Source organism: Microcaecilia unicolor, chromosome 1, assembly GCF_901765095.1.
Source record: "Microcaecilia unicolor chromosome 1, aMicUni1.1, whole genome shotgun sequence".
In the NCBI taxonomy this organism is placed as follows: domain Eukaryota; kingdom Metazoa; phylum Chordata; class Amphibia; order Gymnophiona; family Siphonopidae; genus Microcaecilia; species Microcaecilia unicolor.
The window spans coordinates 198,227,401-198,244,318 of NC_044031.1; the positions used below are offsets into that span (position 1 = coordinate 198,227,401).

Genomic DNA, 16,918 nt, shown 5'->3' on the forward strand with positions numbered 1-16,918 from the left:
TTTACCAATAGGGTTGCTTTCATTTCTGTAGACAAGGTATTTTTTGCCTGTAGAAGCTTGCTGCATCGAGAGTTACTATTTAAATATCTTATACTGGGAAATGTTGAAAGTTTGTACCTGCAGTTTCCCCATTGAACATAGTGGGATTTTGTTTTTTTCATTAATCTCTGTGAAGTATAATTTTGTATTGGAGCAAAATTGATGCAGATGTATTATAAATGAGCTTCACTCTTTTAGAATGGTTTCCTGGTTTATTCAGTCGTGAAATTCTGTACTATTTTGCTGGTCTGCTGAATAAGTTGAAACTGGAAAATTTTACTGTGCTTTTACTTGCAGAGTGATTATGGGTCAGACTGGAAAGAGAGTGGAGAAGGGACCAGTGTGCTGGCGGAAGCGTGTGAAATCTGAATATATGCGATTGAGGCAGCTGAAGAGGTTCAGGCGAGCTGATGAAGTGAAGGTATACATGTTCAACTTTTTTGTCAGTGTTTTCTAATTTTTATGAAATAAATCTTAATTTTATTCCTGCTGTTGAGGAACAATAAAATGTAACCCAGGACTAATTTTCAGTTTGTGTGTGTGTTTTTTTGAATTCCTCAAAACTGCAATTTATTATAAGAGTAAATCAAGTCTGTATGCTTATTGAGATTTGATAAAATCTACCCTTTTACAAAGCAAATCAGAGCAATGAGCAATCAAAAAATAAAGAAATCCAGAAAATACAGGATTGAATCTACCAGTCATACAGCACAATTATCCAGATGAGGTCACCCTGCCCTCTGAGAAAGGGGGATGATCCGATGGCTGTTTGGGCTTTTGAGGTTTTTGCCGTTTCACCCCCTGAATCGTCAGGGGGAACGGGTCCGGTGCCTTCCATTATGTCTGGCACCAGATGCCCACCTTGTTCCTTTCATGTGCATGAGTCCATGAAGATCCTTATTTCGGCGTAGTGGGATACGCCAGACAGTGGGTTTAAGGTTGCTAGAGCTATGTCGCGTCTTTACGCGCTGCCTGCTGCTGACTTAGACTTGCTGAAGGTTCCTACGGTGGATATCTTAATCACAACGGTCACTAAGAAAACCACTCTCCAATGGATACGGGAGCTACTGGGTGTCAAAGGATTTGGCACCTGAGAAGTGTCGGCACCGGATCACACCTCTCTGTTAAGGAGGTGACGATGTGCCTGTCTCCAAGCAGCTGAGATCCTGCTCCTGCATCGAACCCAGCAGTTCTGCAACCTTCTCCTCAACTGGCACCCCAGCATTTCCCAGTGTCGGCCCTCTATTAGCGCATCCGGGCCTTGCTCCCAGAGCTGCTGGATGGCCTTATGCAGCGGTGTACATCAGTATTGGGGGTGCTTGCACCCGTGATACCTCCCATTGCGGCCCTGACTGGCCCTCAGCCTGCAGTGAGGCCTTCGATGTGGCGCCGGTGTCAGCCGCCACCCAGGCCAGTACCCCCTAAATGTCGGTTGCGGTAGCTTTGCCGGAGTTGAGATGTGAGCCAGTTTCTTGTCGCCACTCTCAAGGACCTGGTTCTTTGGCACTGAGGCACAGCAGTCCCTTAAGGAGATACTGTCCGACACAGAGGAGGAGTGTTCATGGGATTCAGAGGAAGATCCCAGATACTTCACAGATGAGTCTTATGAGATCCCCTCTGAACCCTCCCCTCCACCTGAAAGGAGACGGTCTCTGCTGGAGAGCCTTTCATTTCCATGCTATTCCATTTCCTTTGGAAGCAGAGGATGAGCCCAGGGCCAAGATGCTCGAGGTCCTGGATTACACATCTTCTTCTAAGGAGACTGTGCCTGCCCCTCTCCATGAGGTACTCAACGAAGTCCTTGTCAGGAACTGCGAGTCCCCTCTTTTGGTCCCTGTCATGCCTGTGAAGATTGACGCCCAGTATCTGATCCACAGTGAACCTGGTTTTGTTAGGCCTCAGTTACCTCACAGTTCCACGGTGGTGGAGTCCGCTCACACAATAGCCAGGAATACTAGAGACTATGCCTTGGCACCCCCAGGCAGAGAAGCCAGAACACTGGATTCTTTTGGGTGGAAGATGTACCAGGTTTCATTGCTCATCTCCCTTATACAATCCTACCAGCTCTTCACGAGTGTCTACTTGCGAAACTCAGTGCGACAGTATTGATGTGCTCCCTCCAGAGCAGGCCGAGCCTTTTCGCCAGTTGGTCAAGCAGCAGAAGGTGTTTTGAAAGTTCTTGGCCAGGGGCACTTATGATACTTTTGAAGTGGCATCCAGGATCTCTGCTTATGATATATCAATGCTCAGACTCTCAAGGCTTCGTGTTTGTGATTTGGAACACTGTGTTCAGCAGTGGTTGGCAGATGCCCCTTTTTGGAGAGAATGTTGAAAAGGTCACTGACCAAATCAAGAAACACACTGATTCAATGTCTTCTCTGTCCTGCAGGGCAAATTCCTCATCTAGGAGAGTTTTTGGCAAGCCAAGGAGTGGTCCCTACTACTATTCTAGGTGTAGGTGCACCCCAGTCTGCTCGTTCACATTAACAGCGTGAGCCTAAGGCCCCCTGCTGCTCCCTAGTCAAAGGAAGGGACAAACTTTAGACTGGCTCCAGCTGAGCATAGTCACAGTAAAAATTTCTGCCCCTGCAGTGGTGTAGTTAGGGTAGTTGACACCCGGGGCCGGTCATTTTTTAACCCCCCCCCCCCCCCCCCCCAAATCCAGTACTAGGCATACTGAGAATACAAAACACTCAGGACCTATAGAGCAATTCTACCATACCATAAGCAGTAACTTGTACGAGTCACACAAGGAAAAGGAAATCATCTTAAACACTATAGTGAGCACTACAACATCAATTCACCTATTGTAAAACGAAAACAGACAGATTAGTACAGATCGTCGATCCTGCACAGTCAATGCCAACCGAAAGCCATGTCTTTTTCACAAACACAGATACACCCTAATCCACTATAGAATAAGTAATCATAAACTTTCTATTTAGACAAAAATTAAACTGAACCCCCAAGATGCCAGACTGCATACAATAAAACAAATACAGAAAATAAAATAATACCATTTTATTGGACTAATACATTTAGCTTCCAGAGGCCAAAATCTCCTTCCTCAGGTCAATACAGTATGGTGCTGTTACAGTATCCTATCCTGACCTGAGGAAGGGGGTTTTGTTCTCTGAAAGTTAAGTAAAAATGTATTAAAATTAGTCCAATAAAAAGATTACCTTATTTACAAGTTCTGTTTATAAACATTTATTAACACAGCTACAATACTATATCCTAAAGCAAAAAAATAAAAAAATATATTTTATTTACAGTTCGTTGTCTCTGGTTTCTGCTTTCCTCATCTTCTTTTCACTGTCTTCCTTGCATCCAGCATCTGTCTTCGCTCTCTCTCTGCCATCCAATGTCTGCCCTCTCTCTCTGCCCCTTCCATCCACATCTGCCCTCTATCTCTGCCCCTTCCATCCACCATTGCCCCAGTCTGCCATCTCTCTCTCTCTCTCCCCTTCCCTCAACATCTGCCCTTTCTCTCTGCCCCTTCAATCCGTCTGCCCTCCCTCTCCCATCCATCCAGTTTACACACTTAAGGGGCCTGATCTCACGCATTGGCATCCTCCCCCCAGCCCCCGGCTGATGTAGCATCTTTCTCTCTCTTTTCTTTCCTTTCTTCCTCTCCTCTTCTCTTTCTCTGCTCGTCTTTTCCACAGTTTTGATGTCTCTCTCCTCTCCCCGAGTCCAGCACTTCTCCCATTTGACCCCTGCAGATGCAGCCCTCTTCCATCCTCAGTGACCCCCCCCCCCCCGACCCGGTCCCGTCCCCCTCCGTCGAGGACCGACAGGGCCCTCTTCTGCCAGCAGCCTGCCTTTAAAAAAAAAAAAAAAAATCCATGCGGCAACGCAGGCCGTGCCTCATGTCTGCCCTGCCTGTGCTGTCAAAGGGAAAATCGCTTCGCTGGCGTCGGACCTTCTCTCGCTGTGTCCCGCCCTCGAGGAAATAGGAAGTTACCTCAGAAGGGGACGGGACACAGCGAGGGAAGACCCGACGCCAGCGAAGCGATTTTCCCTTTGACAGCACATGCAGGGCAGACGCGAGGCGCTGCCTGCGTCGCTGCATGGATTTTTTTAAAAAAAGGCAGGGTGCTGTTAGGAGAAGAGGGCTCTCGACGGAGCACCCCCCACCCGCTGGCACCCGGGGCGGACCGCCCCCACTGCCCCGCCCTTGCTACGCCACTGTGCCCCGGACATCTTGCCGGTCGCGGGAAGGTTCAAAGTTTTTCACCAAAGGGTGGCCTCTTATAACCTCCAACCAGTGGGTTCTTTAAATAGTCCATCTCGGATACGCACTCAGTTGTGTCACGGTTGTGGCCGTGCCCTTATGTCCAGACCTACTGTTTCTCTGTATCTAGCTCTGTGACCTCTCCAATCTGCCTTTTTTCCTGTTGTTGTTCTTCCTGTTAGCCAAGCCTCGCTTTGGTCTCTCTGCTCTTTCATTTTCTACTTGTGACATCAGCCTACTCCTTTATAAGGACCCAGGGAGCTTTCCTGCAGGGCCTTTGCAACAGGTCTGTTTTTCCCTTTCTTGTACTGTTGTTTGATTCTGAGGGAACTGGTCTTATTAAACTGTGCCTCTGGGCACAGCTCTGAGCCCTGTATGTGTGGTTTTGGTTTGAATCTGTATGGATTGCTCTCAAGCAAAGCCCTCTTCTGTTTCCCTGTGTGTGTGTGGTTCTGGTTTAAACCTGTATGGATTACTAGCCCTATTCTGTTTTTCTGTGTGTGTGTGGCTCTGGTTTGAATTTGAATGGATTACTTCCTTGTTATCTAGGCTCTCCAGTATAAGTCTGTTCTGTTTCCTTGTGTGGCTTCCCTTGTTTCCTGTCACTGTTCAGAGAGCCGGTTGTTGCCAGCCCAGCTGCTTTTCTTGATTACTTTGCTTCACTAGCCTAGCTGCTTTCCTTGATTACCTTGCTTCCTTGCAGCTGTGAGTGCTCTGTCTCTGCCTGCCTTTCCTTCCCTACCTGGCTGTGGGTGCTGGCTGAGTTCTGGTAAGAACATTGTTTGTTTTTCCCATTGTTTGCTTTAAACTGTTGACTGTAGTGTAAGCCCTGCATTTTTCTGACTTGTATATTAGAAGCAGCCCTTCCCTTTAGCCTGCTTTAACTCTTTGTCTGCTATGTTTGTCTCCTGATTGTGAGCATTGCTCCTTATCTGATTTTTGTATGTAAAGGCAGCTTTCCCTGTTTGCTTGCTTTTCCCTTTGTCTCTAGTGTCTGTTAGTTGACTCTGTGGCACAGCCTTGTGTATTCCTATAAGTGGGTTCCCTTTATCCTTGAGTGCTGTGTGGCCAGCCGTGTATTCTTATGAGTGGCTTCCCTTTACCCTTGAGTGCTGTGTGGCACAGCCTTGTGTATTCTTGTGAATGGCTTCCCTTTACCCTTGAGGGCCATGTGGCACACCCTTGAGTATTCCTTTGAGTGGCTTCCCTTTTCCCTGAGTGCTGTATGGTACAGCTTAGAGTGTTCCCATGAATGGTTTCCATTTTCCCTTGAGTGCTGTGTGGCACAGCCACGAGTGTTCCTTTACTATGGCCGTGTAGCCTTGTCTTGAGTTTTCCCTATGTGATTTCTATTTTGAGTCCTCTTTGTGAGGTTTCTATTTTGAGTTTGAGTGGGTTGCTCTTTCTGTTAGCTGTGACTACTAGCTCAGCCTTAAGCGGTCTCTCTGTGTGGCACGAGTGGGCTGTTCTTCCATTTAGCTGTGACTACTAGCTCAGCCTTGAGTGGTCTCTCTCTGTGTGGCACGAGTGGGCTGTTCTTCCATTTAGCTGTGTTTACTAGCACATCCCTGAGCGTCCTCTGTTTGATTCTGTTTGAGTGGGTGGTTCTGCTGTTAGCTGTGACTACTAGCTCAGCCTTGAACTGCCTCTCTGTGTGGCACTAGTGGACAGCTCTTCCGTTTAGCTGGGACTACTAGCTCAGCCCTGGGCTACCTCTCTGTGTGATGTCTGTTTGACTTGGTTAGGACTATTTGTTTTTATAGCTGTGGTTCTAAGCCCAGCCCTGTGCTGCCTCCCTGTGTTGTTTTCTTATCTTTTACTTGTGGTTTCTACCATGCGAGTCTAAGTGGGGTTGTCCTTTCCCCTTCAGTTTGTTTGTGTCTGTGTGTAGGGTCTTTTGACCCCTTGTTTGTGTTTAGTGCAGTGTGTGTGCTGTGTGGTACAGCTTAGAGTGTTCCCATGAATGGTTTCCATTTTCCCTTAAGTGCTGTGTGGCACAGCCATGAGTGTTCCTTTACTATGGCCGTGTGGTACTTGCTCAAGAGATTCCATTCTGTTTCTTTTCCCTTTCCTCTGGTATGATTCAGTTCCAGTTCGGCTGTGAGGCCTGTACGCTTGGACTTTGTACGAGTGGGTTCCGGATCGGTTTTGCGGCCCGCCTCAGTTGTCTGTCTCCCTTTTCTTGTGGTGCTTGTTGATTGTCCTGAGTGTGCGGTGCTTTGTGGCCCGCGATATTGCTCTGCGTCTCCCCAGAGGACGTCTGCTGCAGCCCAAGGGCTCACCGTTCTGGGGGCCGTGACAAGTTGGTATCAAAAACCTCCAAATTGCCCACCGAGAGCTCGTTCATCCAGCTCTCAGCACAGGTAGGTACTTGCAGAGGAACTCTCTGCCCTTCTAAAGGCCCATGTGTTCGAACCTGTTCCACCAAGGGGAAGAAGGGCAAGGATTCTATTCCAGGTACTTCCTTGTGGAGAAGAAGACAGGGGAGATGCGTCCCACTCTAGACCTAAGGGCCCTGAATTAATTTCTAGCCTGGAAGTATCTTCGATTTCAACTGGGAACACATCAATTTCAGTATCTCGTTGCCTTTTGCCCTCACGTCAGCTCCCAGGGACTTCACCAAGTGTCTAGTGGTAGTCGCAGTGTTGCTGTGCAGACTGGGAGTCCATGTGTTCCCATATCTCTATGATTAGCTCGTGAAGAGCACCTTATAGGACGCTTGGTAGTCCATGCAGATGACTCTTCAGGTGCTGGAGCTACTCTGGTTTGTTTTAAACTACCCGAAGTCCCATCTACATACTGTCCAGTGATTGGAATTCATTGGAGCCCTGTTCGACACACAGAGGGTTCGAGCCTACCTCCCGGAGATGACAGCGGACAATCTTGTCTGGCTGATGTCCAAGGTTCGTTCCTCTTACCAGGTCATAGCTCGGCAGATCTTGAGATTGCTGGGCCACATGCCTGCCATAGTGTACGTTGCACTCATGACATGTCTTCACATGAGATCAGCTCAGTGGACCCTGGTTTCTCAGTGGTATCAAGCCACGGGGAGCTTAGAAGATGTCATTCAAGTGTCCCCAGAGCTTGTATGCTCTCTTCAGTGGTGGACAATTTGATCCAATTTGACTCTGGGACTTCCATTCCAAATTCCTCAGCCACAAAAAGTGCTGACGATGGATGCACTCTCCTGAGATGGGGAAATCATTTAGATGAGCTTCACATTCATGGAGCTTGGTCCTCCCAGGAAATGAATCTTCATTTCAGTCTCCTGGAGCTTCCGGCGATCTGAAACACTTAAAGGCTTTCAGAGATCGGCTATCTCATCAAATTATTCTTTTTCAAACATACAATCAGGTTGCAAAGCAGAGGGGTACCGGATCACACCCTTTTTTGAGGAGGCTGTCTGGATATGGCATTGGGCTCGCCAAGATGGCATGTTCCTTTGAGCCATCTACCTGGCGGGCAAAAATAATACAATGGCCGATAGGCTGAGCAGGATAATGCAATCGTATGTGTGGTCTCTCTATATGGGTATAGCCCACAAGATCTTCTGAGTATGGGCACCCCCTAGGTGGATCTTTTTGCCACTCAGATCAGCCACAAGGTCCCTCAGTTCTGTTCCAGGCTTCAGGCCCACAATAGACTAACGTGAGATGCCTTCCTCCTCAATTGGGGGAACAATTCTTCTGTATTTGTATCCTCATATATCTCTAGTGGGGAAAAAACTTTGTTGAAATTCAAGCAATACTGTGGATCCGTGATTCTGATCTCGCTGTACTGGCCACTGCAGATATGGTTCCTTCTTCTGGAATTATCCTCTGAAGAACTGTGGAGTTGCTTCAACATCCCAACCTCCAGTCACTGTCTCTCACAGCTTGGATATTGAGAGCCTAGAATTTGCTTCCTTAGGTCTTTCAGAGGGTGTCTCCTGGGTCTTGCTGGCTTCCAGGAAAGATTCCACTAAGAGGTGTTACTCTTTTAAATGGAGGAGGTTGGCACATTTCTTGGGCAGACTGGATGGACCGTGCAGGTCTTTTTCTGCCGTCATCTACTATGTTACTATGTGTTACTGCAAGGCCATAGATCCCCTTTCATGTCCTACACAGACCCTGTTTGAGTATCTTCTACACTTAACAGAGTCTGGTCTCAAGACCAACTCTGTAAGGGTTCACCTTGGTGCAATTGGTGCTTATCAATGTGTAGAGGATAAGCCCATCTCTGGACAGCTTCTAGTTGTTCGCTTCATGAGAGGATTGCTTTTGTCAAAGCCCCCTGTCAAACTTCCGCTTGTGTCATGGGACCTCATCTTCGTTCTCACCCAGCTGATGAAAGCTCCTTTTCAGCCACTGAATTCCTGCCATCTGAAGTACTTGACCTGGAAGGTCATTATCTTGGTGATTTTTGCTTCAGCTCATAGAGTCGGTGAGCTTCAGACTGTAGTAGTGGATGCACCTTATACTAAGTTCCATCACAACAGAGTTGTCCTCCGCACCCACTCTAAGTTCCTGCCGAAGGTTATGTCGGAGTTCCATCTCAACCAATTGATTATCTTACCAACATTTTTTCCCTGACCTCATGCCCATCCTGGTAAGAGCACCTATCACACCTTGGGCTGCAAGCGACCATTATCCTGGAACGGACTAGGCCCCACAGACAGTCTTCCCAACTTTTTGTTTCTTTTTTTTATCCCAACAGGGTGGGGGTCGCCATCTGGAAACACACCATCTTTAATTGGCTTGCAGATTGCATTTCCTTCACTTATGTCCAGGCTGGGCTGACCCTGGAGGATCATGTCAAGGCTCACAATGTCAGAGCCATGGCTGTGTTGGTAGCCCACTTGCGGTCAGCCTCTCTTGAAGAAATTTGCAACGCTTCGATGTGGTCTTCAGTCCACACATTCACTTGTCATTACTGCCTTGAACAGTGTACCTGGTTCGACAGTCAGTTCGGGCAGAAAGTGTTGCAGAATCTGTTGGTGGTCTAGAATCCAACTCCACTCCCTGGGCCCATTTTATTCTGTTCCAGGCTGTACTCTTATTCAGTTTTTATATAGTTTCAGGTTAATCTGAGTTATGTCCTTATGTCCTTGCCATTGCGAGGCCCAGTTGTCCAATGTTTTTTTTTATTTTCGGTGAGCCTTGATGCTAGGGATACCCCAGTTGTGAGGAGTAATGCTGTGCTTGTCGTTGGAGAAAATGAAGATACTTACCTGTAGCAGGTATTCTCTGAGGACAGCAGGCCTTATATTCTCACTAACCCTCCTACCTCCCCTAGGAGTTGTCTTCTAGTTTTTCCTTTTTTATGCTGTAGTATTTTAACTGCAGTTACTGCACTCTCGAGGCGGGATGGCACACGCACATACGCGGTGGGGTGTGTATTGTGCCCCACATAGCTCTGTTAAGCTTGTCATAAGCTCCGGATTGGGTAATGCGCCGCATTACTTTCTGAGAAGTTCCGAGAGAAGAGGACATTTCTCTGGTAAGTGAACGCTATTTTGCTTTGTGCTTTGGGAACTTAAAGATTGGGGTTTAAAGGAGGAATTGTAGGTTAGTGTTAGGCAAAATAAAAATATAAAAAGCAAATTTTATCAACTAATCTCCATAGTTTTTTCCACTTAGTTTTAAAAACTTTGTACCACAACATTAACAGATAGAATCTAGCAGTGCCTGCTAGATTCTACTTTAATCTTTCCGCCCACTCCTAGGACAACTCTTCATTTATAGTCAGAATCTAGCAGGCACTGCAGGATCTACTTTAGTCTTTCCGCCCACTCCTAGGACAACTCTTCATTTATAGTCAGTTATTGTAATTAGGGTAACAAGCAAGGAGTGCTCTTACAGAGTTTTAAATACATTTCATTACCATCTAAGAAGGAAACACTAAATAAATCATACAATATACTATATAAACTAAAATAAATATTATATTAGGATAATATCCTTAATACTGTAGCAAGTTTTAAATTACTGGAAAACTCAAAAACACTAAGATGGAGTCAGCAGTCCAGCAGTGAGAGGGGTGCTATCCAGTTTTTTGCATTGAGTGTCACATGTATGATTATCTCCCAGTTGGTGAGATGTCATATGTGTGTGTCCGATGCAAAGAGCTCCTAGCTCTCGGAGAACGTGTCCGTTCTCTTGAGGCTAGAGTAGCAGACTTGGTGGAGCTGAGGGAGACAGAGAGGTACATAGAGGAAACCTACAGGGATGTTGTAGAGAAGTCCCACCTCCAGTCTGGTAGCTCCTGTGCTACCTTGGAGGAGGGAGGTCTCCTAGAAGAAGAGCATCACCCTGGTGAAGTAGGAAGTACTCCTATAGCCAGGACCTGCCCACCAGGGAATGTACTATCCTCTCGCACCGAGGATATGTCTCTAAGTGCTGACCGGGAGGGAAAGGTTAGGACAACTGTTGTAGTTGGTGATTTGATCATTAGGCATATAGATAGCTGGGTGACTGGTGGACGTGAGGATCGCCTGGTGACTTTCCCGCCTGGTACGAAGGTGGCGGACCTCACGCGTCAGCTAGATAGGATTTTAGATAGTGCTGGGGAGGAGCCGGCTGTCTTGGTACATGTGGGTACCAGTGACATAGGAAAATATGGGAGAGAGGTTCTGGAAGCCAAATTTAGGCTCTTAGGTGGAAAGCTGAAATCCAGATCCTCTAGGGTAGCATTTTCTGAAATGCTACCTGTTCCAGGCGCAGGGCCCAAGAGTCAGGCAGAGCTCCAGAGTCTCAATGCGTGGATGAGACGATGGTGCAGGGAGGAGGGTTTTTGATTTGTTAGGAACTGGGCAACATTCTTGGGAAGGGGGAGCCTATTCCGAAAGGATGGCTCCATCTTAACCAGGGTGGGACCAGACTGCTGGTATCGGCATTTAAAAGGGAGATAGAGCAGCTTTTAAACTAGAAACGGGGGGAAGGCCGACAGTCGCTCAAAAGCGCATGGTTCGGGGTAAGGTATCTTTCAAACATATCACCAAAACAGGGAAGATAGGGTATCCTGATAGTGAGGTTGCAAAAGAGACCGTAGTAGATCAGGTGTCCTTAAATAAAAAATAATAATCAGACAAAAGATTGCAAATTAATACTGTCAAGTACTGAGCATGATGTAAATAGGAACAACAAACATAGTTTGAAATGTATATTTGCGAATGCCAGGAGCCTAAGAAATAAGATGGGAGAGTTAGAATATATTGCACTAAATGAAAAATTAGATATAATAGGCATCTCTGAGACCTGGTGGAAGGAGGATAACCAGTGGGACACTGTCATACCGGGATACTAATTATATCGTAGTGATAGGGTGGATCGAATTGGTGTAGGAGTAGCATTGTATATTAACGAGAGCCTTGAATCAAATAGTGGTAGGTCTTGACTAGTGAGCCCTTGTGCCAAGACTGAGTACGGTGGATGAAGAGCAGCGTCGCATTCGGTCAGGCAGCCGGACAACCCCTAGCTCCACCTGGGAAACTACCACCGTTCCCCAGGAGTTGAGCCCCCAGGTGCAGGTGGCCACCAGGACTTCGGGATCCGGATGGGGTTGGGCAGCCAATGACCTGGCTAGCGATAAAGGCGGGCGTAACTCAGCGGGTAATCAGGTACAGTCCAAAGATCAAGGCAGGCACAGTGGGTAATCAGGTCCGGTCCAAAGGTCAAGGCAGGCAGCAACACAGTGGGTAGTCAGGTATGGTCCAAAGGTCAAGGCAGGCAGCAACACAGCGGGTAGTCAGGTCCAGTCCGTCAGGTATCAGCAGACAAGTAAGCAGTGAAACACACGATGCGAGCACCAAACCTCTATAATCATAGAAGCCGAAGCAAAGATGGTGGCTCAGGCCAGCTCTTAAATAGGCCTCCAATCAGAGGGTCCTGGTCTCGGCTGTGAGGCAAGAGCTCCCATAGGGCATGCCCAAAAGAACTCAAGATGGCTGCCTCCTAGTGAGCTACCTAAGATGGCTGCTCCTGAAACGATCCTTCCAAGATGGCTGCCCTTCAGATGATCTTCCCAAGATGGTTGCTGCTTAGATGATCCTTCCAATATGGTTGCTTCCAGAAGAACAAGGTAGGGTTGCAACAAATAGATTGAAAATTCTGCAGGAAACGAAACACTTCTTGGAATCACTGTGGATTGAAATACCATGTGTAAAGGGGAGAAGGATAGTGATAAGAGTATACTAACGTCCGCCTGGCCAGGATGAACAGATGGATGCAGAAATGTTAAAGGAAATTAGGAACACAAACAAACTGGGCAACACAATAATAATGGGTGATTTCAATTACCCCGATATTGACTGGGTAAATGTAACATCAGGGCACACTAGGGAGGTAAAATTCCTTGATGAAATCAAGGACTGCTTTATGGAGCAGCTGGTGCAGGAGCCGACGAGAGAAGGAAAAATTCTAGACCTAGTCCTTAGTGGAGTGCATGATCTGGTGCGGGAGGTAATGGTGCTGGGGCCGCTTGATAACAGTGATCATAATATGATCGGATTTGATATTAGCTTTGAAGTAAGTATACATAGGAAATCAAATACGTTAGCGTTTAACTTTAAAAAAGGAGACTATGATAAAATGAGAAGAATGGTGTAAAAAAAAAACTTAGAGGAGCGACTGCGAGGGTTAAGAATTTACATCAGGCGTGGATCCTTTCCAAAAACACCATTCTGGAAGGCCAGTCCAAATATATTCCACGTATTAAAAAAGGAGGACGGAAGACCAAACGACAGCCGGGATGGTTAAAAAGTGAGGTGAAGGAAGCTATTAGAGCTAAATGGCTAATAGGGACTTCGAAAAAAAGATTGCGTTGGAGGCAAAAACACATAGTAAAATTTTTTTTTAGGTATGCTAAAAGCAGGAAGCCGGTAAAAGAATTGGTTGGACCGCTAGGTGACCGAGGAGTAAAAGGGGCGATTAGGGAAGACAAAGCCGTAGCTGAGAGATTAAATGAATTCTTTGGTTCGGTCTTCACCGAGGAAGATTTGGGTGAGATACCGGTGCCGGAAATGGTATTCGAAGCTGACGAGTCAGAGAAAATGAATTCTCTGTAAACCTGGAGGATGTAATGTGGCAGTTCTACAAACTAAAGAGTAGCAAATCTCCGGGACTGGAGTACTGATAGAGCTGAAAAATGAGCTTGCGGAGCTATGGTTAGAAATATGTAATTTATCCTTAAAATCGAGCGTGATACCGGAAGATTGGAGGGTGGCCAATGTAACGCCAATTTTTAAAAAAGGTTCCAGAGGAGATCCGGGAAATTATAGACCGGTGAGCCTGATCTCAGTTTCGGGCAAAATGGTAGAGAATATTATAAAGAACAAAATTACAGAGCATATTCAAAAGCATGGATTAATGAGACAAAGCCAACATGGATTTAGTGAAGAGAAATTGTGCCTCTCCAATTTCTTTGAAGGGGTGAACAAACATGTGGATAAAGGTGAGCTGGTTGATATTGTGTATCTGGATTTTCGGAAGGTGTTTGACAAAGTATCTCATGAAAAGCTCCAGAGGAAATTGGGGAGTCATGGGATAGGAGGTAGTGTACTATTGTGGATTAAAAACTGGTTAAAAGATAGAAAACAGAGAGTAGGGTTAAATGGTCAGTATTCTTAATGGAGAAGGGTAGTTAGTGGGGTTCCCCAGGGGTCTGTGCTGGGACCGCTGCTTTTTAACATATTCATTAATGACCTATAGATGGGAGTAACTAGTGAGGTAATTACATTTTCTGACAACACAAAGTTATTCAGAGTTGTTAAATCGCAGGAGGATTGTGAAAAATTACAAGAGGACCTTACGAGACTGGGAAACTGGGCGTCTAAATGGCAGATGACATTTTATGTGAGCAAGTACAAAGCGATGCATGTGGGAAAGAGGAACCCAAATTATAGCTATGTCATGTAAGGTTGAACATTAGGAGTCTCCGACCAAGAAACGGATCTAGATGCCGTCATTGATGATACATTGAAACCTTCTGCTCAGTGTGCTGATGTGGCCATGAAAGCAAATAGAATGTTAGGTATTATTAGGAAAGGAATGGAAAACAAAAATGAGGATGTTATAATGCCTTTGTATCGCGCCATGGTGCGACCGCACCTCGACTATTGTATTCAGTTCTTCTCACCGCATCTCAAAAAAGATATAGTGGAATTAGAAAAGGTGCAGAGAAGGGCGACTTAAATGATAAAGGGGATGGGACAAATTCTTTACTAGGAGAGGCTAAAGTGGCCAGGGCTCTTTAGCTTGGAGCAAAGATGGCTGAGGGGAGATATGATAGAGGTCTATAAAATAATGTGTGGAGTGGAAAGGGTAGATGCAGGGCCGCTGAGAGGGGGGCAGGGGGGATAAAATTTCTCGGGCCTGGGCCTCCAAGGGAGGCCTGGCGCCGCAATCCATGGTGTCACCCGCCAACCCTTGGCTCCATCGACAGACCCTCTCCATCCTCCACCGGGCCCCCTACATTCAAATTGGCAGCGCCTCACCTCCTTGTTAAAGCGCTGCGGCAGATCGCCTCCCTTTGGGCCTTCCTTCCCTGTGTTCCGCCCTCGTCTGATGTAACTTTCTGTTTTCGTGTGGTCGGGTCACAGGGAGAGAAGGCCCAAAGGGAGGCAATCTGCCGCTGCGCTTTCACACGGAGGTGAGGCGCTTCCAATTTGAATGCAGGGGGCTCGTTGGTGGACGGAGGGGGGCTGTCGATGGGGTGAGCGGGTGGACAGTGGGGACTGTGGCGTCGGCGGCCTGAGTAGCGATTGGGGAGGACGGCGGCTGCAGCAGGGCACTGGCCTTGCCCTAGGCCCTGCTCAGTCTCTCGGTGGCCCTGGGTAGACGTGAAGCTTCTGTTTGCTTTTTCCAAAAATACTAGGACTAGGGGGCATTCAATGAAGCTGCAAAGTAGTAAATTTAATACGAATCGTAGAAATGTTTTTCTTTACTCAATGTGTAATTAAACTCTGGAATTTTTTGCCATAGAATGTGGTAAAGGGGGCTAGCTTCGCGGGGTTTAAAAAAGATTTGGATGGATTCCTAAAGGAAAAGTCCATAGACCATTATTAAAGTGGACTTGGGGAAACTCCACTGCTTATTTCTGGGATAAGCAGCATAAAATGTTTTGTACTTTTTGGGGATCTTGCCAGGTATTTGTGACCTGGATTGGCCACTGTTGGAAACAGGATGCTGGGCTTGATGGACCTTTGGTTTGTCCCAGTGTGGCAATACTTATGTACTTTTCTCTAAGGTGGAGCCCATTCTTTCAGAATAGGCTCCCCCTTCCTCAGAATGTTGCCCAGTTCCTATCAAATCTAAAACCCTCCTCCCTGAACCATTGCCTCATCCACGCATTGAGACTCTGGACCTCTGCCTTTCTCTTGGGCCCTGGAACGGGGAGCATTTCTGAAAATGCTGCCCTGGAGGATCTGGATTTCAGCATTCTACCTAGGAGCTTAAATTTGGCTTCGAGAACCTTCCTCCCACATTTTCCTATGTCATTGGTACCCACGTGTGCCAAGATAGCTGGCTCCTCCCCAGCACTATCTAAAATCATATCTAGGCGACCCATGAGGTCTGCCACCTTTACACCAGGCAGGCAAGTCACCAGGCAATCCTCATGTTCATCAGCCACCCAGCTATCTACATGCCTAATAATCGAATCTCCAACTAGAAGAGCCGTCCTAACCCTTCCTTTTTTGCAGAAGCTCCTAGAGACACATCCTCGGTACAAGAGGATATTGCATCCCCTGGTGGGCTGGTCCTGGTTACAGGATTATTTCGAACTTCACCAGGGTGATGCTCTCCATTTAGGAGCCCTTCCTCCTCCAAGGCAGCACAGGAGCTGCCAGACTGGAAGTGGGACTGCTCTATAACGTCACTGTAGGTGTCCTCTATGTACATCTCTGTTTCCCTCAGCTCCTCTAAGTCTGCTACTCTAGCCTCAAGAGAACGGGCTCATTCTCTGAGAGCTAGGAGGCCACCTTTTTTGAGGCTGCTTTTAACTGCTATCCCCAAGTCACTTGTTCAGTACCCATGTTTGTGTTATCATTCCCACGTTAAGTGTTTCCCATGTGAAGTATTTCCTTTATTTTTCTGTTTGTCTTGATTAAATTGTAAAGTCTGTTGAACAAGGACTGTCTTTTCATGTTCAAGTGTACTGTGCTGAGTACATGTAGTAGCGCTATAGAAATGATAAGTAGAAGTAGTAAGGTTGAGTAACAGATTTCTTCCAAAAAGAAGGCACAACCCCTTGTGTTAAACTAAAATTAGTAAACTAAAAAATAAAGAAGATAACATGGTAGAACACTTTTTCAAGAACCAAGCTGGAGCCCACTGGAACCCCTTTATTGGGAGAACCAGAAGGATGGACTGAGAACAATATTTTTTGAAATGCAGTCACTGTCCATGCAGCCATAACGTTTTGTCTCTGTAAGCAAGAATTCTTGCAGTACAAGCAGGCTTTTCTAGTCTCACATCTGGGTGATGTCATCTGATGGAACCTGATGTGGCAGTGACTAGCAGGTATAGTAGAAAATTCTAGCAGCATCCTACTGCGCATGTGCTGGTGCTGTTCCTGTCCGATGAGCGAGCGCGGGTCTTCCAGTCTTAGTTTTTCCGTGGAGCTGAGAAAATTTATTCTTTCCCTCGCACCGTGTTTAGACTTTCT

The 16,918-nt window shown here is 46.6% G+C and overlaps 1 protein-coding gene across 9 annotated transcripts in view; it reads left to right on the top strand.

Moving 5' to 3' along the window:
- Positions 1-16,918, top strand: part of EZH2 (enhancer of zeste 2 polycomb repressive complex 2 subunit) — a 626,582-nt gene that overhangs the window by 75,054 nt on the left and 534,610 nt on the right. For 7 of the 9 annotated variants that reach the window (XM_030203633.1, XM_030203666.1, XM_030203650.1 and 4 more), the window contains exon 4: positions 335-460. In XM_030203633.1, coding sequence (XP_030059493.1) covers positions 344-460 — 117 coding nt within the window. In that variant the 5' untranslated portion in view covers positions 335-343. The remainder of the gene's footprint in view (positions 1-334; positions 461-16,918) is intronic. The other 2 variants (XM_030203624.1, XM_030203674.1) reach the window with 1 other exon arrangement.